General features: G+C 54.6%; 1 protein-coding gene across 4 annotated transcripts; it reads left to right on the top strand.

The window, feature by feature from the left end:
* Positions 1-500: 500 nt before the first annotated feature.
* Positions 501-27,674, top strand: DMTN (dematin actin binding protein). 4 transcript variants are annotated; one of them, XM_019467023.2, is made up of 16 exons: positions 8,434-8,685; positions 16,835-17,040; positions 17,325-17,399; positions 17,769-17,924; positions 18,841-18,885; positions 19,216-19,315; positions 19,676-19,732; positions 19,963-20,115; positions 20,626-20,750; positions 21,368-21,473; positions 25,202-25,266; positions 25,435-25,483; positions 25,670-25,677; positions 25,856-25,921; positions 26,195-26,275; positions 26,440-27,674. In XM_019467023.2, the coding sequence occupies exons 2-16, from the start codon at positions 17,023-17,025 to the stop codon at positions 26,551-26,553; spliced, it is 1,218 nt and encodes a 405-aa protein (XP_019322568.1). In that variant the 5' UTR covers positions 8,434-8,685; positions 16,835-17,022; the 3' UTR covers positions 26,554-27,674. The 4 variants fall into 4 exon arrangements, 1 of the variants encoding a protein (XP_019322568.1); XR_008421598.1 differs by lacking the exon at positions 8,434-8,685 and adding an exon at positions 501-815 and having other exon boundaries at positions 25,670-25,921; XR_008421597.1 differs by lacking the exon at positions 8,434-8,685 and adding an exon at positions 6,398-6,529 and having other exon boundaries at positions 25,670-25,921.
* Positions 27,675-27,843: the final 169 nt, after the last annotated feature.

Here is a 27,843-nt window from a genome sequence, read left to right as displayed (position 1 = left end):
AGGGGGGATGGCATACCCCCAGGAGAGGAACTGTAGTGTTACCCTGGACTCAGGCTCCCTGAAACAGGCGAAAAGGGCAGCAGGTTCAAAGCCTTGCAGACACTGTCTGGAGCTGGCTCTCTTTAAATTCTCCCCAAATCTTCTTCAGTCTGCCCCCAGCCTCCAGTTTCCTCCTGGCCAGACTGTAGGAAGGGACTTTTGTGTTTATTTCAGGAAAAAAGAAAAAAAAAGAGGGTTGGCCATTCTTCACATTCCACTACCCAGGCCTGCACCCCCATCCCCGACTTCGAGCCCCAGAATAAAACCATTTTCCTGCAAACGGGTTATCTAAAGGCGGGGTGGAGGGATCCACTACCAAACGGCATTGGTAACAAAGTCTCCTCTCGGAGAGGCGCCCGGGGGAGCCGTGGAAGCCAAGTGCCCCGGCCCGGGCGTGGCCCAGCAGGTGGAGGGGGAGCGCGCGCGCGCGCGCGCGCGTGGGGGGCGGCGGGCAGTGCCGCCTGGAGGGAAAGCGGGGTGTGGGTGGCCCAGGAAGGCCCCGCACCTCCGCCCCACGCGAGGCCGGCGGCCCGGGGCGGGCGCAGGCCCCGGGACCGGCGGGCGCGCCCCTCCCTCCGCGCGGGCTCCGGTTTCCTGGCTGGCACTGCGTGTCCCGTGCTACCTGTTGGGGCGAACCAAACCCAACCCTGGGGCCGGCGAGCGGCCGGGGCCGGGGCAGCAGGCCCGAGCGCCCGCGGAGGAGCGGGCAGGCGCGGCGCCCGGGCGGCCCGCGGACTCTGCAGCCTCTTCGCCGGTAGCCAGATTGCTTTTTTCCGGTGAGGAGGGGGGATGGGGGAGGAGGGCTCAGCCGAGCGGAAGGGGGAGAGAGGGCGAGAAAGCGTCCCCTTGTTCCCCAGGCCCCTGCGGGGGGCGGAGGCGGGGGCCACACCTGAGGGGAAGATGCAATTAGAGGCGGCGGGCTGGGCCGCGCGGCCCCGGGGGGAGGGGTGGCCGCGGCGGGAGGGAGGGGGGAGGGCGCTCCCACCCCCAGCCGGAGCTTCTCGGGTGGGCTTTCCCAGACGCCTCCAGGTGTGCTTTAGGGGAGTGGAACTAAGAGCCATAAAACACGCCTCTTTCCTCCTTTTCGCCGGCGTGTAATCTTGTTGAGGGGGAGGCCCTTCCAGCAAGTCTCCCAGCGCAAGCCCGCTCTTCCGTTGATGGACCCCCCCCCCCAGCCTCAGTTTCTCCTTCCTCTTCTTTCTGGGAAATTGTTGGAGGGAAATATTACGGAGAGAGAGGGAAAAGGATGAGAGACATCCCTTCTCCCCACTTCTCCCAAGAATGGCCCAAAAATAAGGTCCGAATGGGCAATTGGGGAGGAGCCTGGTTTAGTCATAATGGGAGGTGAGTGAAGCAGCCGTCCAAGGCGGTGGGGCCAGGGGTCCACCCCGCCTCTCCTTTGGTGAGGACTAGAGAGGTCTGACGCCCCCAGCTCTGGGCAATTTAGAAGGCAACAGCCAAGAGGGAGGTCTCTCAGGCCCCAGGACAGACATTCTCCCTCCAGCTTGTCATAATTGCTTTGCACCAGGTTGCTTTTTTCTCTCCCCCCTTCTAATCACAAAGAGCCTTAATCCTGGTGAAGACTGCGGGAGACGTGTTGGGGGTCGTTTTCTGGGAGGGGGGCGGTGTAGGGAGGGTGGTCTGGAGGCACAGCTGATAACTGGCGAGTTCAATGGGATTTTAAACACAGAGGCAACGCCCAGCAATTACCTGAGGACAAAGGGTTGGGGCCCCCAGGTGTGGAGGTCTGGACTTGGGGGGCAGGGGCAGGGGGCTGAGAAGGAGGTGTGTTGGGGAGGGGGAGCTCTTACAATCCCTCTGATTTCCGCAGGAATTTGAGACATTCTTTAAAACTCTAGACTGCCTCCCCCCAGCCTGGCTCTCAGACCCACCCCACCCTCCCTGGCTCGGGTTAGAGACAGCTTCAAAGGTGGACTGGGCCCTTTGTCTTGCCTCTGCTTTCTTCTCTGCCTTTCTCCGGCCCCTCCCTCCCTCTCTTTGACCTCCCCAGCACAGACGGCCTCTGGGGGCCGGCTCCAGAAAGCCCTCACTGTTTCCTTTCTTGCTTTTTGAGGTGAGACCTGGTGGGGAGGGCCTGAGACAGGGAGGAGTGAGGGAGGAAGGCAGCTCTGGAGGCCTGTGCCATCCCTGAGTGTCTTGCCCTTCCCCAAGCACCAAGCCTGGCAAGTCTTGGGTCTCTGGTTTGGCTCTCTGAACCTTCTCCCCACACCTTTTAGTGCCTCTGCCAAGTCCAGGCTCCATACCTAGGGGGCCTTGTCATATCTAGTGAAATCTATTCCAGCTGATTCCATCTGGTCTGGGGGTGAGTTCAAAGATGCTAAAAGGAAGAAGCCAAAGGAATAGATCTGATAATGGGGTCTCAAGGGATTTAACATGTGGAAAGGGGGGTTGGGGGAGAAGACTTCCCAGAGGACCACAGACTACCCCTGGCTGCTTCTGTGTGCCAGAAGGTTCTAAGCAAGTGTGTGGGTGGGGGTGGGCAGTGTGGGGGAAGACTTAGGGCAAGATGAGCACATCCATCTCGGGGAGGATGTGACAAAGTGGAGGGAGGCAGGCGGCAGGTGCCTCAGATCCTGTGTTGGTTAGGATTACCAAGACCTCCAGCTAAGAATAGCCTGCATATTGATCTCCCCTCCTCTGTGCTGTCCTCCAACAGCCAGATGGAGCAGAGGGGGACATCCACTCACTTTCTAGTCCTCACAAGCAGGCTACTATTTAAATCACTCTGTTGAGCCCTGTCCCTCATACTTTCAGTGGCCAGTGACCTCCTTGGCTTCAGCCCTGGCTGTCCTCAGCCTCATATCCCTGGACTCTTTGAAGGACCTCCCCCCCACACACACCTTTTTGAAGCTCTTTCCTCCTTCTTCATTCTCTCACTGGGACCCTACTCTTCCTGGCTCCTCTTTAGAGAAACATTCCCTAAGATTTCTGCCTTTCTCTTCTCTCCTTGTTCTTCCTGCTGAGTCTCTCCTAGCAATGCAACATGTCAGCTGTCACCACCTTGCACACCATTGCTTTCTCTCCCACATTTGGGAACTGCACCACTGCCAGGCCTCGCGGGGGTCTGTCTCAGTTACTACAGCAGCTTTCCAAGTCATGTCTCTGCCTCCTGACACCCCCACCTCCTCCAGGACATCACACAGTTTGTTCCCTGGCCCTACCCAACCCTAAACCACAGCTCTGCCAGTGTTACCTGATCACTAGCAGACTCCTTAGCATGGTTTTCAAAACTCCTGTACAATCCTGCTCAGCCTCCCTTCCCCGCCCTGTCCCTACAAGTCCCCTCTGGGGAGTTCCAGGAGCTCTGGTTTAATAGCCAACCAGCACCCTGTGCCTGGCTCTGTTCCTGAGGTTCCCACTGCCCAGCACACCTTTCTCCAGAATGCTTGCACGCTGCTGTCTCCTCTGCTCCATAGACTTTCCTCCCCTCTGGGGCTAGTGGCAGTCTCTGGTGCCACAAGTGTCTCTGGCTGCCGACTTGCCCTTCCCTTATGGCCTATATCACAGTTTTCTGGAACTGTACTTATTTGTGCTTGTGTAATGGTTGTGCTACAAAGCAAGTGTCTCAGATGTAGAAGTAGTAGGTCTTTGCCTCCCTCATAGTACCCAGTGCAGTATGTTACACAGAATAAGTATTTGTTGAGGGAATTAAATCGACTGAAGGTCCAGAAAGAAGTCATTGGCTCTGAGCCCTGCAGTCCCTCAAGATGGAGGCAGAATGAGAACCAGAATCCTGCCTCCACCCTCCATCCTTAGGTGGACGTGGGTGGGGAGGGGTCCTAAGCAGTTATCCAAGTACTTATTTATCCCCTACAATGTACAAGCACTGTGCTAGCCCTTCAACTGACCAAAAATATGGACAAGATATTATGTCATCCCCGGTCAAGATCTCAAGACACTTGAAATATAGGTGGGGGGATAAACCCACTTTTGGAAATTTTGGAACTTTTGGAAAGTTTTGGGTACATCCCAAAAGAGGGAAAAAGGAAACAGGAGCTATTGGAAATAAGGACACTAATGTGCACAGAACTCTGGAGATGTGCTTACATGTAACCCCTTATTCAGGGGGTATTCCCATATAATGTGTGCACAAGCTTAGACTCAGAGATATTAACTCATCTACAGTTGCAGCTAGTGAGCATTACAGTCTAGGTTCTTGCCGGTCTTCATCACCTGAGTGGGATGTTCTCTGCTTGTGGCCAAGCAGGAAGGGTTCTCCAGGGTGGGAGAGTACGTGGGGCTGGGACACTGGGAAAGGCTGGAGTTTGCATGGTCTTTAAGAATGAGCAGGATTTCAGTTAGCAGAGAAGATATGTAAGGGAAAATTTTAAGAGGGAAAACAGCATGAGAAAAAAGGTTTTGAGGGGCTCCTGGGGTGGCTTAGTCGGTTAAGTGGTTAAGCGTTGGACTCTTGATTTCAGCTCAAGTCATGATCACACGGTTCGGTTCCAGAATTCGGGCCCTGAGTCAGGCTCTGCACTGGCAGCCCAAAGTCTGCTTGGAATTCTCTTTCTCTCCCTCTCTCTCTGCCCCTCCCCTCTCAAAATAAATAAATGAATAAACATTAAAAAGAAAAGAAAAAAGGTTTTGAGATAGGAAAATGTGAGGAGTGTTCAGGGGAAGGTGAGCGGTCCCTGGGTTTGGATAAAATTGCAAGTTTGCCTGGAGAAGTGGCAGGAAATGATTGGGTTACATGATAGAGAGTTTTGTGTGGCAGAGGCTTTGAGAAGGAGAGTGACCATGCAATTGTGGGGTTGGAGGTTGGGAGAGAGACTGGTCTGGTGGCAGCATGCTGTGAACTAAGGCTCTGGGGTCCCTGAGACAGAGGGTCCAGTGCATAGGGGTGGGGTGTGTGTGTGACTTCTAAACTCTTTGGAGAAAATGTCATTTCTAGGCCCTCATCTTTCCCTTTATTCCTTTGGCCCAGTTCTTCATCACCTTGCCCTTCTCCTTAGGTGCCCAGGTGCCCTCATTAGCCTCTCCAGGAGTTAATGTTTAGATAGCACAGGGGGAGAGTCCCTGGTGCTCCCAGCCCCAGCAGGCTGGTGCATGGGGCGGGGCAAGGGGCAATGGAGTGAGACAGAGAGAGTACAGAGAAGCCTGTTGCACAGGCCTTGGTGAGGGGGCTGGTGGCAGGGCCGAAGTCCAGTCGGGACATCTGGCACCAGTGATCTTGCTGCAGAAAGGAGCCAAGATCTAGTTGACTGGGGCCTGGGACTGCCTGCCTGAGAGGGGCAGGAGCCCCAGCCCTTGTTGTGGACAAAAGGGGCCATCCTCAAGGCCTCAAGGCACTCCTGAACTTAAAGGTATGCTAGTCCCCTTAGTAGCTGGGTATGGCCAAGTGGTACCCAGGAAGCCTACCCTGGGGCCTGGACAGTAGGCACTGGTGTTCAGTGTTGCCTGGCACTGGTGTTCAGTGTTGCCTGGCTCTAGGGGAAAGATTTTGCCTCCCCTCTTATCCCAGCCTGAAGGGGAGAGAGGCAAGCACTGGTCTTGAGGAGTCTAGGGCCTTCCCAGGAGGAAGCCACTGGTGACAGAGCAAGCCTCACTGTAGGGCAATAGAGGAAGTGGAGGTGCAGCAGAGGCAGGCAACAGAAGGGTCTCCTGGCCTGGCTGTGCCCTCCCTGTGAGCCCCAACACACACACACACACACACACACACACACACACACACACACACACACACACCAGGATCCCTCTCAGTAAGGAATGACCTTGACAGCTACCACGCCTCAGGTCGACAGAGGGAGCCCTAACTCTGCAGTCCCCTTGGTTCCAGGGCTGGCTGGTGGCAGACTGTTCCTGCCCAAGGTGGCTCTCCCACCCTGTGGAAGGACATTCCTGTAGAGTCGGGGGCAGTGAGAATGGGCCTTGCAGGATTGGAAGACTCTGATTCTCCTCTTGGTCAAGGGGAATGAGAGGAGGAGATGCTCAGAGATAGCCGAGGTCAGATGCGGGGCAGACTTCTGGGCCCGAAGCCCTGTGTCCACCCCAGCCTTCCTGCTGGAAGCCACCCTCTGACCCTTTAACATAGGTCATCCCTCCCTGTTCCTATCACTGTTTCCCAGCTGCACACCAAGCTTTCTGGAATGGAGGATGCTGCCCAGTGCTGCCTCCCTTTGCAAGTTCGGCCTGCTATATGGCCCTGAATTAGAGCTGTCCTGAGGCCATACTGGGAGCCAACCCCAGAGCCTTATGGAAATGGGGAGGGGAGATTCAGTGGGAGCCCTGGCCCCTGCAGCTACCCCACCCCCACCTCAGCACTGAGGCAGACCTCAGGCCGCCTCCCTCCATCACTGAAGAGGCAGTAGGAGTCACAGCCGCCTCCTCCCCCCTCCCTGCTGCCGCCGCGGCTGAGCCGGCAGGTTGTCTTGGCAACGGGAGGCGGAGAGGAGATGCGCCGAGGGATGGAGGTGTATGTCACCGAGGAAGCTGCCGTGCTCCTGCCCCACGCCCCAGGCCCCTGAAGGTACCGGAGAGCCCTCCCTTCCCCCTCCCCTTGCCCTTTCCCCTGGATTCCCCCACTCTATCCGAGAAGGGCCTTGTTTCACAGACGAGAATGCTCCCTTCCTCCCAGGCCACAGAGACTCCTACCCATTTCTCATGAGCTACCTCATTCCAGGCCCCTGTCCACAGCTGTCCTTCCCCGCACCAGCTCATTCCAGCCCTACCTCTGGTCACCCTTGCACCGGAAGACAAATCTCCTGGGGTGGCGTTGTCTGGTGAGGGGCAAGTGGGAGCAGGACAGGAACCGTGGTAGTGGGAAAAATCAGGGGCCCTAAAGGGCTGAGGTGGAAAAGCACCTGGTGCTTGGTCTCCTGGAGGGTTGGCAGCAGGGCCAGGGCACTTAAGGGTGGGCTTGAAGGGAGGGAAGCAGAGAGGCTGTCTGAGGTTGGCAGTTTACCCAGAAAGGCCTGATTCCCCCTCCTCCGAGGCTGTAGCCCCTCCTGCCACATCAAAGGTACACCCCCTCCTGCATCATGTCCTGACCTTTTTTTTCATGGTTAGATGTTTCTTTTCTCACCCCCAGGCTTTCTCATTCCTTTCCACAGGGCCCTCTCCCTAGCCACTCCCCAGCAGCTAAGCCTGAATTCCTTCTACCCATCCTCAGTCACTCAGCTGCCTGCCTTCTTCATTTCTCCATTCTTTCTGGAGCCCATCCTTTGAAATTCATTCTTCTCTATCTTTCACTAACCCAGACATCCCTCCCTTACTGTCCCTACCTGTCCGCTCCTGTCCTCTTTTCCTTGAGCAAGAGGTCTGGAGCACACTCTCACCTGTCCCCCTCAAGACCCTCCCCCTGTGATTTTCCATTCAGATACCCCAGAGCCCCCTCCCCAGATTCTAGATTTCCCGAAGGACAGCTCATACCATCAGCTGACCGGCTGTGGGCAGTGGTTACCAGGGCAACAGCAAGGGCTGCCTAGGTAGGCAAGTCTGCTGTGAGGTGGAGAGACTGCTGGGGCCACGGCCAGGGCCAGCCGGCTGAGTTCCCTCCCCTGCCTCCCAGGGGTCAAAGATGAACCACGCTCTGCTCTGTGCCCACAGAGAACCAACAGGCCAATGACAGGGTCCTGGACTTGTGAAGGTTTTCCCAGACAGGGAGGGCACATCCTGTAGTTCTGTGCTGGGACCTGGGCATCACCTGGCCGGAAATTCCCTTTCGATGAAGCTGCCCCAGTGAGAGATGGGGTCCTTCTCGCAGTTGCCAGGGGATTCTGGTAATCTAAGGGCCAACCCAGTCTCTTGTGCTGAGGACCTGGTTTTTCAGATCTTCCCATTCGTCCCTCACCAGGAGGGGGTTAAGCCTTCCTTGAGTGACCAATTCCGGCATCTTTACCCTCTCCCTACCACTGAGAATCTATGCCCTTTAGCACCCCAGGGAGGCAGGACCCCAGAGGTCTCTGTTGCTGCTCTTAGGCAAGGAGTAGGAAGGAGATACAGGTGCTGGGAGAAAAAAGGGTTGTCATCTCTCAGTTATCAGTAGAGCCCCCTCTGCCCCCACCCCAACTCAAATTCTGTTTATGAGGAGGCTTGAGGGGCTGTGTGTGTGTCTGTGTGTGTGTGTATGAAAGTGTGTGAGCATGGAATGTTGCAGGGTTGGGGGTGTGGGAAAGGGAAAAAGGCCAACAGCTCGCGAGTCTGCTTCCGATTCTGCTTCGTCATGATGCCGGGTTAATGCTCCTCTTGTTTGAAACGGATTGAACTGCAGCTTTGAGCTAGGTGGAAGCGCAGACACATACAAACACACACCCTCAGGCCGGCCACACGCTATCAGCTGGAGGTGGGGAGGGTGCAGTGGGGGAGCCAGAGGCCCGCCCGCCAGACCGCCAGACCGCCAGACGCAGGCTCCAAGCGCAAGCCTGTGGAGAAGCAGGGTGGGGACGAGGGGGTGGGGGCTCAGAGGGTAGGTCCCCTCCTGTGCCAGCTCCCCCCACCCGCCCACCTACCCCAAGCCGGGTTTTTCCTGCTATTTGTGCTCTGGGAAAGCACAGCTGGGTTCCTGGAAGAGACGCCTATTACCTTGGCTCTGGAGAAAAAGCGACAGCGCTGGGATCTGGGCCTGTGCCTGCCCAGCCCAGTCTTGGGGCCTCAGAGCATCTGGGCGACACTGTCTGGGAAGAGGTAGGTGGCAGGGTCTCCCGTCTCTCTTCCCCTCTCTGGGCACTTTGGGCCACAACCCCTGTCTGGGAGTGAGGCTCTGGGTGGTGGCAGGGATCCCCTTAGGAGGGGTCAGCTATGGCCGCTGTTCAGGGGGAGAAACCCTGGGACTAGCTGGGTTTGATCTCATCAAGCCTGATTTGAGGAAGAGGGCTGAGGGTTCATGCTGTCACCCCAGTGCCCCCTTCACCTAGCTGTGCTGGGCAGAAGTGCAAGTGATGGAATTGGGGGGGCACTGGGGTGGGCAGGGGAGCTGTTCTTTCTTTGCTGAATAACGGGGAGTGGTAGGGGTTGCCCCCTCGCTCCCAATGTGCTGCAGGTTTTGACGGGGAAGCACTACACACAGACACCTGAATGCTGTTGGTGAGGGGTGTGTTCCTTGGGAGGAGGTACCTGGTGAGCCCCTTTCTAGCCCTCAGCTGGCCAGGCTGGGGTGAGAACCAAATGCAGAATGATGTTGGGTGGTAGGGCGTGGCTGCAGGCCTGACCCCTGCTCACTCCTGGCCACTGCTGAAGTGCTTGAAGAGGCTGGGGGCTGAGCAGACATTCAGGCCTGTGAGGATCCAGAGGCAACCCCTTGCCAGCCTAGCAGGCCAAGCCCCCTCCCTGGGCAGATGCACCTAGTGTTTCCCTCCCAGGGGACTGTGTTGCCAGGGTTTGAGAGTCAGGGGAGCAGGGGCAGGTGTAGGAGAAGGAAGGCAGTCATGCTTTGGGAATGGGGAGCAGGGAAGCCACCAGGGAGTGGGTAAATGGGGGGCATACATGTGCACAGCTCAGGGAGGGGGTGTCAGCACGTGATGCGAGTGGTTGTGAGCATGGAGAAAGGGTGCCAAGAGAGGATCAGTGGGTGGGTGGGAGTGGGTGTCAGTAGCACTGTGTGTCACTGTGTGGGGGCCTTGCTGGGAGAGTGGGGGCGTGATCTTGCAAGCAGGGTGCATGGGTTCTGCAACTGTGTTTCAGTGTGGGCTCTTGCCTGTGTGGGCAAAGTGCTATGTCCACATGTGTCTTGCCTCAGTGCTGCTGGCCTCTCCTTATGTTCAACACCTGAGTCAGGCAGTTCACCTGGGGATGCAGGTCTATAGGAATTCCTCTTTTGGAGCTTGTGTGTGTGTGTGTGTGTGTGTGTGTGTGTGTGTGTGTGTGTGTGTGTAAACATCAGAGTAAGGATACCCTCAGAATTCAGAAAGCTGAACTTGGGACTCAAGATCCTTGCATCTCCCCGCAGCTCTATCAATCTACTTTGTACCAGTGGTACCACAATGCACCAACAGAACCAGCTATAAGTAGAGACCAGAGCAGAAGCATGCTGAGGACCAAGTAAGCCTGAGGAGTTGGGGGGCACACAGAAAGAGGGGCCTCTTCAGAAGGAAGGTATAGAGAAAGGATACATCAACACAAGAGAAGTCTAGGAGAAACTGAATGAAAAGATGCATATTTGTGTGAAGTGGGGGGAGTGGAAGGGGCTGCCTGGGCCCAGTCCTGCTGTCATCAGGACCAAAGATGGGGCAGGGCCTTGAGCAGGTGGGTTCTCAGGCTGGGGGCCACATTCTGGGCCCACCTGCCCTGCCTGATGCTTCAGCAGAGTGTGAGAGGGTGATATATATATAATGTTGGTATTAGAGGAACACCAACCCTAGTCCTAGCATATTGAACAGGCCTTAAAAAATGGGGATGAGAAGAGAAGGGAAGAAGGGCAGGCATAGGCCTGGCCTGATGGATGCTCCATGAACTGCTGGCCCAGAGCTGGGAGCCCTCTCCTGGCCTTCTTGCACGTCCTTTTGGAGCAAGCATGGGTGCCCCCTGCGCACGCGTGCACACAACCACCCACACCCACCCACCCACACGTACCCCCTCAGGCCTCCCTGGCTACTGCTGGTCTGCTCCTGCCCACTCTTCCCCTCTCCACCCCAGGATGGGATGCTGTTTTGGGAACCAGTGACCTAGCTGGCTCCTTCCTTTATTTCTGGCACTGAATTGTTGCCACAGTAACTGTGGGGGTGGGGCTGGGAGCAGGACAGTGTGAAAGGGAAACAGAGCCAAGGGAGGAAAGATGAAGAAAGAGAAGAAAAAGGGAATGGAAAGCAGAGAGTGGAGAAGGAGCAGGGAAGGGGCAAGGCAGGCAGTCACACTGTGAGTGAAACTGGGGAAAAGGGAGAGGGGCAAAGTTCCTGCCCACACTGACCCCAGCCCACTTGGACAGCTCATTTGCCTCGTTTCATAAATTGCTTACTCTCTGCACCACCCGCACCCAGGCTGGCTTGACCCTGCCCAGGGGCACAAAGCCCCAGTCCCCCAGTCTCCCTGTTCCTTGTCCACAAGTCAGGCCAGCGGGCAGGAATCTGGGTGGCTCCACCATGTAGGGTTAGCACTACATAAGGTTAGCCCCAAGGCCCAAGTTCAGATTGAAGTAGGATCTTCAGAGACCCACTGAGAAGACTGTCCATTGGCTTTAGCCTGACACAGGCCTGGGTAGCAATTCCAGCTTGTCTTTTATTTGTGTGGCTTTGGCAAGTCAGCCTCTCAGCCACAGTTTCCTCATCTCTAAGTGGGGAAGGCTGGTGTGGAGGGTAAAGAGGATGTTATGAAAGTCCACGGCACAGCGACTGGCACAGAGCCAGCGGGGGTTGGCTTAGGATATGAGCAGAGGCTGGACTGGAGGTCCCCAGCTGTGGTTCTGCCCGCTGAGCCTTCATTTCTACAAGTCCAGGGAGGCACAGCCAGGCTAGTCCTATTTGGAGGAAGAGCCGGCTGGGATGGGTGCAGAGGTCTTATCACCCCCAGCCCAAAGCTGAGAGGTTCTAGTTGCCATGGAGATGCGCAGGTGGGCAATGTGAGGTGGGGCTGGGCTGGTGGCTCAGATAAGGCAATGCTTCGGGGCTGGGGGAGGGTGGGGTGGAGAAGGAGGGATGAGGAGCCCCAGTGTGTGATGGGAGTGAGCAGCTGGGAAGTCCTCTCCACCACCTGGGCTTGCCTGCCTCCACCGCCTTTCTTTCTTTCCCTGTCCTTCCATCCTGCCCTCCCTTCCTGCTGCAGCCTGCCCTTTTGGTCTGGTTCATAGGAAGTTTCTGGGACCGAGGGGGTGCATGTGCATGTGCATGTGCAGACACAAGGGGTGTGTGCGGTCGGGAGAGAGGGTCAGGACTGGAGGAGGGGAGAGTGGGTGTTGACTTGGGAGGAAATTCGCTTTGGGGGAGGGGGCCTCTTGTGGGTGGAGTAAGCAATTGCCTGCATAATGTGATTTGAGAGAAGCCAAGAAATCCCTCCTTTCCTCCCTCTCGCCCTCTCCCTCACTCTCTCTCCTGAGAGAGAGAGAGAGAGAGAGAGAGAGAGAGAGAGAGAGAGAGAGAGAAACTCCACCCCAAAGCATTTTTCCTTAAAATTTCACCAGAAGGAACTTCACTTCTTAAGGCTAGCCCTAAATTAAAATGTAGTGCCCTGGAAGAGTAAGAGATCAGTTTGTCAGCGTGTTTCCTAACACACTGGGCACTGCCAAGCAGGCTCAAAGGAATGTGGCTCAGAGTAAGGGAGAGGAGACTCTGAGGCTAAGGGGATGAGACCCAGCACAGGGGACTGCCACAGGGTTGTGGACAGCTCTGGAAAGGCCTGGGCAACAGAGCAGACACATCATTATTTTGAATCCTGTTTCTGAGTGGCTATGCCTGAAGGCCAGTGTTTGTGCACATGTGAGTGTGGGTTCAGGGCGATTGTGCACTGCAGTGACGTGGCTGGTCTGGTACCCTTCCCCTCACTTCTTGCCTGGGCAGTTACCACTCTGATACACAGTCATTGCCTCATCCTGTACCTCCCTGCCACACACACACACACACACACACACACACACACACACACATACACACTGGTGCTTGAGGGGAAGGTGCCAGGGCTACCACCAGGCTCAGCCTGAGGCTCAGAACACATGGAAACCCTCAGTTCTCCCTGGCAGCTCAGCCATCCACACTCCCCACCAGACCTTTTCTACTGCCTTTAGCTTCTGCTCACCAACCTGTCAGATCTGTGTATGGCCTTATCTGTCACTTTTCCTGGGAAAATAATGGCCTCCCAATGGGACTGGCCCAGGCTACATGCCTCTGTGTTGTGGATACCCAACTTTCCCTTTCCTCTCCTTCCAGGGAAGCCTAGAGTTTTCTTTCCAAATCCAGCCCTCCACTTGGGCCTGAACCACATGCCTCTCCCCTGCTGGGATCCCTCTTCCCTCTTCAATGCCTACAAGCGTGTTCAGGTCTTCCCTTTCTTTAAACACCTTCAGCCAATCTGGCCTCCTCCAGAGCCACTCTCCAACCCTCTACCACCCTCTGTCACACTCTTCTTGCCTGTGTGCTATCTAGGCCAGCCCTGACAAGGGAGCCTCACTACTCCTCTGGAAATGCTCTCACAGGCCACCAAACCAGAGAGCCTTCACTCCCTGCAACACTTCCCGCCTTCTCTGGGCCAGGGACTCTTGGCTCCATGACCTTCTTTTCTCAGCCCCATTTGCCCACCATTTTTCTCCATATTTATTGCACTCTTACTGTGCACTAGATACACTCCGTGCCCCCAAGGAGCTGGCCATTCCATTTCACCTCTCCCTTTCATGCCATCTGTGACTATTCTGGTCCCCTTGGTATTTCCCAGGATGCTGGTTTTAAACTTCTTTTCTCCTTTGACAACCTCATGTGCAAAGTACTGTCTGTAGTCAGATGGCTTCCAAATCTCTATTTCCAGCCTGCCCCTCCCTCAACCTCCTGTTCCTCCTGGATGTTCCCATGGGCTCATCGACTGCACCCACCTCGACCTCAAAAAGTGAACTCCATGCTTCCTCTTCTGTCTCTGAGGGCAGCCACCTCCCCCTCCCCCAGGGGTTCTCCAGATCAAGTCGGTTTTGCACACTGTGCCTCTAGGATCTCTCCCTTTTGCCTCCTTTCCATCATGGGCCGCATACCCAAGTCAAGGCCCTCACAAGCCCCTGCCTGACTGCTGCCGTAGCTTCCAGGCTGGTCTCTGTCCACACTGCCCCTTCCTGTCCAGTTCGTCTTCCAGGCTGAAGCCACATTCAAAGCACTGCTTGGGTCTGTCACTTCTTTATTTGAAAAAAGTTTCTAAGCATTCTATGGCTCCTCTTGCCCACAAAATACAGTCTGAATCCCCTAGTCTGGGTTGGAGGCCTCCATAATCTGACCCCTGACCTCCTGCATCAAACATATTTCAACCTTATGAGCTCTATAATTTAGCCATATGTGCTGTTCCCTAGCCAGACCCAGTGCTGCTCCCCGTATCTCTACTTTTGCTCATGCTGCTTTATCTCTCAAGAATCCATTTCTTCGGTTTTTACATGAACTCAAACTGGGCATTCAAGGCCTACCTCGAATACCTCCTCTAAGGGATCTTTTTTATTATTCCTTTCTCAACACCCCAGCAGGAGTGATCCCTCCTCCTGTGACTTCTCATGGCTCCTTATATTATCTTATCTAGCACATGTAATTTTCTGCTTTGCGCGCAAGTTATCTACATACATGCCTCATTTCTGGAGGGGCAGCTTGGCTCCCCTGACTCATCTTTCTGTTCTCCGTAAGGCTTATCACTGAGTGTTGTCTGTGGTTACTGAAGAATTAGGTACTCAGGAAGTATTTGATGAATGGATAAAGCAATATATGACTGGGTAGGTGGGTGGATGGATAGGTGGGTGGATGGATGGATGGATGGATGGATGGATGGATGGAAGGATGGGTAGATACATGGATGAATGAGTGTTTGGCTCTAAGGCTAAGCCAAGTATATAGTTAGTTTGACAACGGCTGCTAACACAGTAAAGATCAGAGAGGAGTGAAAAAGAACTAACAGCTCTTGAATACGTATTAGAGTTTACTCTGATCCTCAGACGCCTAGTTAAAAGCATTACAAAGTGAGAGCTAAGAAGGCAAGAGAAGGATAAAGCTCTGGAATGGAGTCTTTCCATGGGAACCAAATACCTAGTGTGACTCTGATGGCCAGAGTCCTGTCTTAGACAAGCCTTGACTCTAGAATTTCAAAAAGACTTGAGAAATGTGGCAGATTTTAGTCTATCCCCACAATGCACCTGACATGGCACTAGGCAGGCACTTTGAATCATGCCAATGCTGAAGACACAGTCATTTTCAGCTCACGACTCTGGACAACTTTTTAACCTGAGCCTCAGTTTTCTCATCTGTAAAATGGGTCTACCTTTGTTGTTGAGGGGGGATGAAACGAAATCATTCTTTTAAAGTCCTTATCAGAGGCACCTGGCTGGCTCAGTTGGTGGAGCACGCGACTCGACTCTTGATCTCAGGGTTGTAGGTTCAAGCCGCACACTGGGCATAGAGATTACTTAAAAATAAAATCTTAAAAAAAAAAGTGCTTATCAAAGTACCTAACATGACCATTCAAAAAATGATATCTATTGTTATTGTTTTGTCCTCCAGAAGTTAGCACTCATTCTGGTTAGTGAAAAAACATTTTCTGGCATTAGGCAACATATAATCAAGGGGAAAGTTATTCAGGTTTCTTTTTCAGTCCCACTGGAATTCTGAGAAGCGTTATAAGAAGGCCTAGAATAGTAGGGGAGGCCTCCCGGAGGAACAGAACTTAGGATGGCCCCTGAAGGACTAGTGGGTTCTGGGAGACATGGAAGGGGACAGAGAATAGTGGAAAGGGCATGCGCAAAAGCAGGGACATGGGAGTGAGGGCTGCTTTTGCAGCAAGCAGGTGGTTTTGGTGGGGGAAAGAGGGTGAGCAGAAGAATGGCCTGATACAAAGTAACAGGTGATAAGATTGGGAGCACCAATGACCTCAGTCTTTCATTACCCCCTGTGGTAAAGAACAGCTACAGAAAAGACACAAAAGTTCATTAGCCCTTGGGGAAATAGAAATAATAATAGTTAATACTCCACATAGTAGAATTTATAATGTTTTAAGCATTTCACATTTTATAACTTATCTAATACACAGAGCCACCCCATGACATAGATACTATGACTGTCTTCCATTTTACAGATGAGAAATGTAAGTACAGAGAGAGTAAGTAACTTGCCCAAGGTCACACAGCTGCTGAGTAGCAGAGTCTACTCACCCCCAGGTACTCTGGTCCAGAGTTCATGCTGCCTCTTCCCTGTACCTTCTGTAGCCATCAACTCTCTGCACTCTAAGGCCCATGGCCACCATGGCTGGAAAGTCAGCCAGGCATTCACTGAGTGGTTATTATGTGTCTAGTACAGGCAGTGGGGGGATGGGAAGATTGCTAAGGGAATCAGGGATGAAGGGGAAGACATGGACTGTGGCCCCAGGGAACTCATAATCTACTGCAGCAGACAAGACCCAACTCCCCAGGAACAAAGAGGCAGCAGTGCCAGCTGGGATGCCTTCCTGCTGAAGCTAGGGGCCCTGCCTTGTAGAGAAGTAGCAATTCAGAGGACAGCCTCAGCACAGGCAGAAGGCTGTGCAGAGCTGGGATGTGGCCTCGACCCCAAAGGGGACTCTATCAAATGCCTGCAAGTGAGACTGCCTGCTGGACAGGGACAGGGACACCGAATGTGGTGTCCCTCCACACTCCCCTCCCTTTTTCCAGGAGGCCTCCCCCAGCCCATGACAGGGCCACTTCATGCCAAGTCAGTTTCACTGCATCTCCACCCAGTCTGTTCACCTGATAGGTTCAGTAGGTCCCTCAGTGTTAAACCTGCCTGGGATTTGAGACACAGGGGGCACAATGGACAATGGATTGAGTAGGGAGAAGGACAGGCGCCAGCACAGAGCCAGGGAGAGAGGCCACGGCCTTGGCCGAAAGGAGTGAGAACCAGGGCTTGAAACCGGACTGCAGCCCCAGGGCAGGGCAGGTGTGACAGAGCCGGAATGTGAGGCTGCACCGGAACGGGTGACCCCTGCAGTCATTTCCTTTCCGGCCAGAGAACAATGGCTCAAAAACAAGTGCAGTCCCTCCGCTTTTCCCGCTTTGCCGTCCACACGCGCGCTCGCTTGCTTACCCGGGGCTGAGCGAATGGAAAGCCTGAACCCTGAAGGGCGCTGGCTCCCTTCCGCCCTGCTCTCCAGAGCTCCCAGAGATCCGGGGCCCCACCGCCCTCCCTGGCACGTTCTTCCCTCCCAGGCCCGGCACTCGGTCACCAGCCGGGAGAGTCACTGAGGGATGAGGACGCCACAGCCCGGTGGAACGCACTTTCTGCTCTCGTGGCCCCGAGCGCGCAGCGCCCAGGAGCCGGGCAGAGCCTGACGCCCTGTCGTCAACCCTCGCGCACGGGGCTCTGCGGGTGACCGGACCGGCCAGCTCCCTGCTGCATGGAACGGCTGCAGAAGGTGCGCGGAAGCTGCCCCCCTCCCCGCCCCCCTCCACGTCCCGGCAGTGCGCGGCCTGGGCACCGGGTGGGGCCAGGCTTCCCCGCCGAGGGTCAGGTCGGGAGTCGACGGTGCCACCTGCTGGTTGCCTGCAGAGCCGCACCTCGGGGCCTCAGAGGCCTAGGGAAGCCCTCCCCTGCCCCAGCCCCACCCTCCTTCCCTCCCTCCGCCCGGAGGAGAGCCAGCCCGCACCCGGCCCTGGCACGCACGCTCATTCCCACCCGCCCGCCTTTCACTCTCCCCAGCAACCACTTACCTCCCCTGGGAGCGTCAGCTCCTCCCGAGGCTCCAGTGTTCCTGGCTCTCCCTCCAGCATCGTGGTGAGTACTTCTCGGCCACCAGCACCCCCAAGCTGGGACAGGGATGGGGTGGGGACACTGCTGGGCCACTTCACCCAGAGCCTCCCTGACGATGGTCCTGCCAGGGCTGGTGGGCAGAGAGAACCCAGAAATGCAGAGAAGGTTCTCCACACCCCCCTTCTCTGGTCTGGTCCTGCCTCATTGTACCCAAAATGCTAGGCGAAGGATTATCGTTTTGTAAGGTGACTCTCTAAACTCTTAAAATTAAAATAATAGAATTATTAACTTTTAAGAGTTGACATCTCAGCTGGCTGCCCATTTTCTTCCTAAGGCCAGTATTCTAGGTGAGGCTTTTGGCACATCTGTTCCATTCACACCATTTCCCTTCAGGCCAAGATGGACAATCAGGTGCTGGGCTACAAGGACTTGGCTGCCATCCCCAAGGACAAGGCCATCCTGGACATCGAGCGGCCTGACCTCATGATCTACGAGCCCCACTTTACCTATTCTCTCCTGGAACATGTGGAGCTTCCCAGAAGCCGGGAGGTGAGGGGTGGGAGGCTCCTCTTGGACAGGACTTGGGGGAAAGGGTTCCCCCAGCCACACTGGGTAGGAGGTGGAATCCCTCTGACGCTTCCTTTCCTGGTGGCCAGACTCCAAAACAAGAAAAGGAACTGTGGGCAGAAATCAACCAATGGTCAACCCAGTGTTTGTGGAGAGCAGGCAGAGACAGGCCGGAGGCTGGAGGATAACCTCCATGCAGAGAGTGGGGAGGCCATGTTTGAATGGCAGCCTCACAGAGCCGGGGGGGGGGGGGGTCATGGAGGAAAAGGGTGTGAGTGGACAGAAAAAGCAAATTTGCCAAAAGCCCTCAGGAGCACTGGACAAGAAGGCTGGAATTCCTAGCTGAGTGACCTGTGTGAAAGTATGGTTTCAGTTTCCCCTCCTGTAAATCGAGGCAATACATCTGCCCTCCCACCTCACCAGCTATTTAAGTATGAGAGAGAACTTGTGGCAGCTACTTTGTAAGCCGCGTTCCAGAAAGGGGTAGTGTCATGACTGAACTGTGGGCTGGGGGCAGGCTGGGGGCTACCCTGCTGGGAGCCCAGACCCCATCCTGGCTGCTTGTGGGTCTTGTCCCTTCCCCTGGGCGCTAGGCTCTGAGGACAGGGTCAGAGCCACCTTCAATTGGCCCTCAGAGCACAAGCACACTGCTCCAAGATCCATGGCTTCTTCGTACATCCAGAGAAAGAGAGGGCTCTGCCCAGGAGAGCACTAGGATGAAGAAGGATGGAGGGCCAGTTCTGGGAACTGGCAAGGACTGAGAGAGAAGAGGTGGCTCAGAAATTGGCCAGGCAAGGGTGCAGAGTTGGGCGGGGGATGAAGTGGCCCTTCCGGGGCTCTAGGGATGAGGATTTACCCCTACCCTTGTGGCTCTGACCAGCCTCCTCTCCATCCGCAGCGCTCACTGTCACCCAAATCCACATCCCCCCCACCATCCCCAGAGGTGAGTCTGCCCCACACCTGACACTTGCCCGGCTCCCCTCCCCCACACATATGCAGAGCCCATGGGATGACCTCATCCTGTTGCTGACCAGCTCTGTGTCCATCTGTCTGTCTGACCCAGGACCTCATTTAACCCTTTCTCCCTGGGTCAGACATCATCAGTAGGTCGAGTCCTTGGATACCCTTCCTCTGCCCTGGGGTTGGGGGCTTGTGGGCCGTTAGGGTGGGGGGGACAGAGATGGTGGAGTCAGGTGAAGCAGTGTCTCTCTGGGTTGGAGAGGGTAGGGTGGGAGACCTGGGAGCTTCAGTGAACCACACTTCTGTTCTGCAGGTGTGGGCAGAGAGCCGGTCCCCTGGAACCATCTCTCAGGTTTCAGCCCCAAGAGCCACTGGGACCCCACGGACCAGCCTACCCCATTTCCACCATCCTGGTAAGCTTTACTGTCATTGTGGCTGCACCCTTTCCCTGGGACCTCTTTTTCCTGCAGGAACCCAAGCTTTTTACTGTCCGTCCCCCACTCTCTGGGTTATATGCTCACTATGGAATTGGCTGGAACCCCTGATGGCAGGACCACAGGCGGATGGTGCCTTCCCTCCCACCCAACTAGAAAAGTGGGAAAAGTCCCAATCCCCTGAGGGACAGCTCTAGGAACTCCAGTTCTGTCTTGGCTCTTGGCAGGAGCCCATGAATTTCCTGCCTTCTTCCATTCCATTTGTGCCTCCTCATTGGCCTGGTCTCACCGACCATCAGCATATCCTCCTTCTCATCTGCTCTTGCTCCCTGTCCACAGAGACAACCCGCCCAGATTCCAACATCTACAAGAAGCCACCTATCTACAAGCAGAGAGGTGAGGGTTCCCCTCACTGACCTGGGCTGCTTTGCGCCACCGGCTAGGGGACCGTGGGAGAATAGCTGTTCATAACAGCATATAACCTCTGCTCTGTATTCTTTGCTGTGTGTTGTGTTTACACCCATGGTCTCACAGGTGTGAAAGGGGACAGGAGAGGGAGTTAGGGGCTGGGCTAGGCCGAGGTGGCCTGGCAGGGGGTATGGGCTGACCCTGACCTTCACCTGCAGAGTCCATGGGAGGGAGCCCTCAGAGCAAGCACCTCATCGAGGACCTCATCATCGAGTCCTCCAAGTTCCCTGCAGCCCAGCCGCCTGACCCCAACCAGCCAGCCAAGATTGAAACCGACTATTGGCCATGCCCCCCGTCGCTGGCCGTCGTGGGTAGGACACTGTGTTGGAGAGGGGAAAGGGAGGCCTGGGATACTGCCTCCCGAGAGCCGCTGTTGAAGCTCCATGAACCCACCCTCTCCCCACGCCCACCCCACGTCCTTCATGGCCCTCTCAGCTCATCGCCCTTCCCTGTGGTCCAATGGCTCTTGGTGTGTGTGGCCCTGCTTGTTAGTCTTTCATTCACTTTCCTTTCATTTGGCCACTCAGCAGACATTTACCAGAAGTCTGCCTCCCAAGCTCTGTGACAGGAGCTCTGGGAAAGAGAAAGAGGAGCAAGACAAGGGCTTAGTCCCCTGTAAATTTAAGTCATGTGAGTGTGCATTGCCTACTCAGCTTTACCACAAGGCTAGAAAACGTTACCTTTATTTTATTTTTTTACAAAATAATTTGTAGTGTTCTCTTCAAGGTGCAGCCCAGTTGCCACACACAAAGCCAGCACCTGACAAATGCTTGTTGAGCGAATGGCTGATTGATGAGCCTACTTTTGCCTGTGTTCGCCAGAGACAGAATGGAGGAAGCGGAAGGCATCGAGGAGGGGCGCAGAGGAAGAGGAAGAGGAGGAAGATGACGACTCTGGGGAAGAGATGAAGGCTCTCAGGGAGCGTCAGAGAGAGGAACTCAGTAAGGTAGCATCTCACTACCCCCCAGACACCCTGCCTATATCTTCTTGGGGACAAAAGTTCTGGTTCACTAGCTGTTCTGTTCTGAATGGTGTCATGCCTGAAGAACATCCTTGTAGGAACACGAGGACCCCCCCTTCTTCCCAGGACTTCAGCTTGCTGCTACTGAATGGACACCAGGACCTCGTGCTGCTTTTAGGAAACACTAGTTAATTTAGGGTCAAAAGGAAAGAAAAAGGGTGCCCCCTCACAGTGCTAGGCTTCAGTAGGCTAAGTTCACAGGAAGAGGAGCAAGGAGAGAGCAGGCCACTGGTCTCCAGAGCAGGAGAAAGGGTGTTGGGGGTCCTGGAAAGGTCACTGACGGTGGCACGGACTTGTGCTCTGGGATGCAGAAGCCACTAGGATACAGTTACGATGAGCTGCGCTGATTCCTTGCTCTCCAGGGTGGCCAAACCCAGTGTGGCAGTGCATCAGACAGTGACAGGCCCCACAGGCTCCAGGGCACCACCGAGCCACTCGGAAACCAGTCCCCAGTCCTGCCTGCAGATACCCAGCTCTGAACCTTTTGGAGATGAGAAATGAGGGTAGAAGTCTTGGACCCATCTTCCTTTCTCCTTCTCCAGGTTACTTCCAACTTGGGAAAGATGATCTTGAAAGAAGAGATGGAAAAGTCATTGCCTATCCGGAGGAAAACTCGCTCTCTGCCTGACCGGACACCCTTTCATACCTGTGAGTGCCACGGGGTGGGGGGGCTCCGAATCACCTGGCCAGACCTTGAGGCCAGAATCGGAGTCTGAGTTTGTTTATCATATGCCCAGCTCTGTGCTCCTGCGGTGTAAGGGACAAAAGATCATGTCACTGGCTCAAGGCACTCGTGTTCTCCTTAGGGCAAGAATGCCAGTCGTGGAATAAGACTAAAGCAGAATTAGCAAATTTTGTTTAACTTATCAAACACTTATTGTGTGTTCAACATATGCTAGACATTGGGGATTATAAAGAGTCGAAAATATAGTCCTGTCCTTCAGTAGCTCCTGGTCCATGGGGAAGCTGACATGAGAATTACGGTCAGTGCAGTTTGGGGAGGTGTTGTGGTGACATGAGAGGCACACAGTGAGTGCTTCGAGAGGATCGTGACTGGGCCTGGGGCTGGAGGGTCGGGGAGGAGGGTAACTAGGTCTTGAAGAGAAAGAGTGAGTGGGGGAGAAGGGCATTATGGACACAGGACAGTGTGCGAGCAAAGGCAAGGAACAGGAAACATCCTGGCCACCTTACAGGGCCTGCAGGAGCCTGCAGTTACAGAGCCTAGAGTGTGCCTTGGGGTGGCAGGGATTAGCCAGAGAGACGGGGCGGGGGGCAGGGGGGGTGGCCTGGGCTTTGGGTACTAAGCCCTCTAAATCACTGGAGTTTAGCCTGGACTTCCCTAGAGCAGGGCGGCTGCAGCAGAGGGAGGGAGAGCAGAAAGCCCAAGCTGCAGCAATGAGGCCTCTAAAAGCCTAGCCTCAGGAGCCACCCAGCATCACTCCTCTGCATCCTATTGGTCAGAGCAGCTCATGGGACAGCCTAGACTCAAGGGAGGGGAGAGGCATTCCACTGCCTGATGAAGGCAGTGGTACAGAGGCTCATGGGCTGGAAGAAAATGTGCAAGCCATCTTTGGAGACACTCTACACATTTCCCAATAGTCTGGATAAGGACTAAAACTGTACATAGGTTCAGAGGAGAGGCAGTGGGTTTGAGAAATATATAGGAGGTGGAATCAACTGGACTAAGTGGTTGACTGGCTGTGGGAAAGGAGAGCCGAGTCAGGGTCTTGGCTTGGGTGCTAGGTGGGGACATACCTGGAACTGATGTGATGAGGGAGGAAGGGGTTGGATGAAAGATGAAGGGACTGGTTTAGAACATGTTGGGCTTGAAGTACATGTAGGTGAAAGCCGGGTCTTACTGAGTTGGAAGCTTGAAGGGCAAGTTGAGTCTTCAGCTTGTATGTAGTGGTAAGACCCCCAGCAATGTCCAGCTGGAGGTCCCAGGAGGAGGCCCAGCCTCAGGATGTGGGAGGTGAGCCTTAAAAGGCCCCTTTCTCTGAGGGCTGGGGACTCAGGTCTGGGAGCAGGCCCCATGGGAAGTTGAGGTTGTCTGCTGAGCGGAAAGAGGGTGAGGCTGGGTGAGATTGGAAAGGTTAGGACCAGACGCTGCAGGGGAGGGGAACCGTTGCCAGTCTTTCGGACTGTAGTGATGATCATCCACGCAGTGTGGGCCTTATCTCTGTGGCCTGCAGGCAAGAGGAGCTGGCTGATCCAGGGTTAGAGTTTCATAAGGCAGGTGTCAAGGGATGAGGGGCTGGGTGAACTGCTGAGTGGTGGTGAAAGTGGTTATATACCCCGCCATGGGTCAAAGGTCCCAGGGGAAGCGGGGAGCAGGGGGATCAAGACACTGGAGGTCCCCATGAGACTGATGGACAGATGTGCTGGGAATGAGGCTGCAAGGAAGCCGCAAACAAGAAAGGTGCTGTGGCTGCAAAGTGGGATTCCCAGGCTTCAAATGTGCAGCAGTTGGGGACAAGACCTAGGGGGTGGCCATTTGGAAGGGCTGCCTGATGGGGCTGAGTTGAAGGCCACAGAGGGGGTGGGATTCAAGGAGCCGTAAGGGTCATATGTGCTTGGACATCCACAGGGTGACTGAAGGTCCCCAGGATGATATTTCAGTAGGATTGGGAAGAGTTACAGTAAGGCCTTTTTAGAGAATGTAGAATAGTGAAGGCCGGAAGAAAGAAGCAGATAGAGAGATGTCCCAAAGGTTGGATTCAATCTTCATGTTCTACCAGAATTTGCTATTCAGTCAAAATTAGCTCTTTAACTTCCATTTTGGCCTTGCAGAGTTGAATGGCCAAATATCTACCACACCATCATGTTTGGCATCCCTGAACTCCTATGTGACCACTGATCACATGACTGCTTGACTGCTTACGTTACTGTCATAGCTAATCAGCCTCAACAGTTTCAGAATTGTGAACAGGCACGTCATTCTGACTTGATGGTAGTGTTGAAATGGTCACTTTCAAACATAAATGAGCATTCTAAAAATAATTCCAAGTGAAAATCTTCTGATATGCTTTGTAGGTTGAAATTCTATCATTCATTTGAAATATAAATGTATACTTATCACAGAAATGAAATGCTTCAATAGTGAATGATCATTGTAGAAACAGATAATTTCCTATACAAAAGTAAGAAGTATTTAAAAAAAATTTTTTAACGGTTCTTTATTTTTGAGAGACAGAGACACAGAGCGTGAGCAGGGGAGGGGCATAGAGAGAGACAGAGAGAGGGAGACACAGAGTCCAAAGCAGGCTCCAGCCTCTGAGGTGTCAGCATAGAGCCTGATGGGAGCTTGAATTCACAAACTGTGAGGTCATGACCTGAGCCGAAGTCGGATGCTCAACCCACTGAGCCATCCAGGCGCCCCTTGAAAGAATGTTTTAAGAAGACAATTCCTTATAATTTTGAATCTGTCAAGGCTGAACCTTCAAACAAATTGTTTATCAGGGCACATGTCTGGCTCAGTCAGAGGAGCATGTGACTCTTAATCCTGGGGTTGTGAGTTCAAGCCCCACATTGGGTGTAAAGATTACTTACATAAATAAATACATACACTTTAAAAAAATGTTAAAATGATTGCCATAGATTGCCAATGATTTCTAGCATTTGGACATGAAAGAGTTTTGAGATCTGGGCAAACTAAGAATCTTAGGTACAAAGTTCTCTTTAGGAAAACCTGTTACTGAAAACCAACAATATGTAGAGATAGAACGCCTAATGATCCTATGAAATGTGTAAGTTCAAAGTGATATCTGATCTTGCACACGTGAAGTCCCTCTCTAGATATTTTTAAGTGATCTCTACACCCAGCATGGGGCTCGAACTCATGACCCTGAGGTTGAGAGTCGCATGCTCCACCCACTGAGGCGGCCAGGCGCCCCGCAAACATGGTGTATACGGACTTCTGTGCTAGTATACTGCTGCCACAGTCTAGCAGCTGATGGCGCTGAGGAAATGATCGTTTCTGTATGATAACGTCATACATCTGAAATGTGATTACTAGCATTGCTAATTGTAAATTATGATTCCGTCCGTCATTTTGATGAAATTTCAGATATATTTCTGTAGTCCAGAGTTTCATCTTATGACGGTGAGCCTCATCATCTGACTGTCACTGGCCAACTATCAGTTTTAACACTTGGGCATTTCGTCCAGATGTGTGTTTGTTTAGAGAGACAGCCCAGAGCTGCCAGCACAGTGCCGCTTGCTGAAGGTAATGGGCAAGAGCCAAAAGCCAACAGGGGCTCCCCGGGCCCCCCAGGTCTGCCCTTCACGGCCCTGCCTCTGGCAGGGGAGGCCAGGGAGGCAGCCCTCTCAGGAATGGCTGTCCAAAGGCACCGACTGGCCCTCTTGCTCTCTTCCAGCCCTGCATGCAGGAACATCAAAATCATCTTCTCTCCCCGCCTATGGCAGGACCACTCTGAGCCGGGTAAGGTCCCAGACCAGAGATCACCGCCTGCCAGGGAAGAGTGTGTCTTTGGGCACCTCTGAGGGACTGAGCTACTTGGGCATCCTGAGGGCACAGGAGACCCTTAAAGTGAGGGGGAACAGTGTGGAATCCTCCAGCTTCCTTCTGATCCCTTCATGTCCTTTCTAGCTACAGTCCACAGACTTCAGCCCCTCTGGGAGTGAGACTGGAAGCCCAGGTGAGAGGCAGGGCCATCCAATACCAGGCGAGCAGGGAAAGAAAGGGGCCTCAGCAGGCCCCAGGGCAGCTCCACGTCTGTGATGTGGGCTGGGCTGTGACTGGAGGCTGGGGAGGCTGAGCTGGCAGGCTTGGAGGCCTGCTGACCTTTGAGCTACCTCCAGACAATGACTCTTCTCTCCCACAGGCCTGCAGGTGAGTGCCTCCTGGAGGGGAACACATGGAGCAGCAGAAGCCATGGATGAGTGACAGGCAGCATTGGGGGCGGGGGGTGTGGGGCCACAGAGGCCTGGTAAGGACTCGAGAAGCCCAGGGTAAGGCTGGGGAGGTCTCCCTGCCCCACTCTGGCTCACTGCGGCTTTGGTCTCCCCAGAACGGAGAGGGCCAGAGGGGGAGGATGGACCGGGGGAACTCCCTGCCCTGTGTGCTGGAGCAGAAGGTGAGGGGCAGGGGCAGAGTCAGGGGTGGTGGGCCGGGGACAGAACCATCTACAGTGGGGGTGGGCCAGCCAGCCGGGTGGAGAAGCCAGGGAAGTGAATGCACTAAGGGGTCGATGATGGGAGGGGCAGCAGGGAAGTTGGGGGACATGGCTGGCAAAAATGGCATGAGCCCTGAGGGCCCCTACAGGCTGATAAGGGGCCCAGGGAATTGAAGGGTTACACTGACAGGAAACTCTATGAGCCTAAGACTGCCCCTTCCCCTCCCTGCCCAGATCTATCCCTACGAAATGCTGGTGGTGACCAATAAGGGGAGAACCAAACTGCCTCCAGGTGTGGATCGGATGAGGCTTGAGGTATGCGGAGGAAATGTGTGGGGTGGGCTTAGGTGCCACTAATGGGGTGCCTTCCCCTGCCTGATGGGGAGAACCGGGGGCCTCTTTGAGTGCTCCCTTAGTCATTTGGCCAGCCCCACCCTGTGCCCCTGTTCCTAAGCTGCCTCTGCGTGTCCCCTCTACAGAGGCATCTGTCTGCGGAGGACTTCTCAAGAGTATTTTCCATGTCTCCTGAAGAGTTTAGCAAGCTGGCCCTGTGGAAGAGGAATGAACTCAAGAAAAAGGCCTCTCTCTTCTGACCACCCCTCCCACTCCTTGACTGACCCTGTCCCCTGCTGCTTCAGGGCTCTGGAGCTGGGGTCACTAGACCCCAAAGCATCATCCCTTGGGGGAGCAGGGAGGTGGGGCGGAGGTAGGGTTGGCTCCATTCCCCAGGTGAGGAGGAACCAAGACCTCTGTAGTGCTGGGGTTGTAGGACATGAACTTGCTTCCCCATAATGAGCTAGGGGGGGCCTCCTTCCCTCATCCCTGGTCCTCACTGCACAGGGCAAACCCAGTCTGGACTCCAGCACACACAGAGTTAATGTTTGTACCCTCTCCCCACCCCAACCCCACATGAAGGTCCCCACAAGAGAGTGAGGAGAAACGAGGCAGCATTAGTGGTCAGGCATGTTGGCTGTCTTGACCAAATGGGTGGGTAGGACCCTCGGACCTGCTAGGAGGCAGGTGAGGGTGGGAAGCATCCAGGCAGGCAGGGAGAGCCCCAGGATGCTGTGTGCACCCAAGCACGCCTCCTCACCTCACCTTGGACAGCTTCCCCTACACCTGGGCCTCTGGCTTCTCTGACTCTTAGCAGGAGCAGGCTTGAACTCAGCCTCTAACAAGGAGGCCACCCTGCCCTCCAGCTCACCTTGTCCTCTCCTTGTGACCCCTAAGCTTCAGAGCCTCTTGCTCCAGCCCTGTGGCTTCCCCAGAAGCCTTGGCTTAGAGTGGAGATGTTGCAGAACCTCAGCCCGCCGTCAGCCTGCAGGCAAAGTCCGCTAGACTTCTAGCACCCAGGTCCCGGGCAGAACCCAGGCCTTCAGGCTCCTTGGATGGGATCAAGAGGCCAGGCTGAGTGTCCTGGCTAGCAGGTCCCGTCCATTCCCACGCATCCCCCACCACGCTGTCTAAAGAATGTAATTTATTGGGGCACCTCCCCAGCTGCTTTCTCTCCTAACTCTCTGCCCTACTTTAATCACACTCCCAGCTTTTCTTCTCTACAGAAACATATGTGTATATAATTATATATATATTTTTGCCTGGGGCTGGGTTTGGTACCTGCCCAGACTCTGGCATCCCTTTCCACTGTGTGTGTGTGTGATAATGCTGTGGGAGGGGGACTCTGCTTGGAATTAAAAGGTTGCACTGGGCCCCCAAATCTATTTGTTCTTTCTGAGTCACCAGATCTGGGAAGGAGGGAGAGGTGACACCAGGATGAGGAAATCCATGGGAGTGAGGGTTCAAATGGGGAGTACGTAGGGTCGGAAGAGGTGGGGACAGCACACACACTGCCCTCAAAAGCAGGAGCTAGCATAGCAGGGTCCCGT

The sequence above is a fragment of the Panthera pardus genome, unplaced genomic scaffold (genome assembly GCF_024362965.1).
Source record: "Panthera pardus isolate Hobbes unplaced genomic scaffold, ASM2436296v1 HiC_scaffold_13, whole genome shotgun sequence".
Lineage (NCBI taxonomy): Eukaryota > Metazoa > Chordata > Mammalia > Carnivora > Felidae > Panthera > Panthera pardus.
Note: the sequence above shows the minus strand (reverse complement) of the source record. Positions and strands in the feature narration are given on the sequence as shown.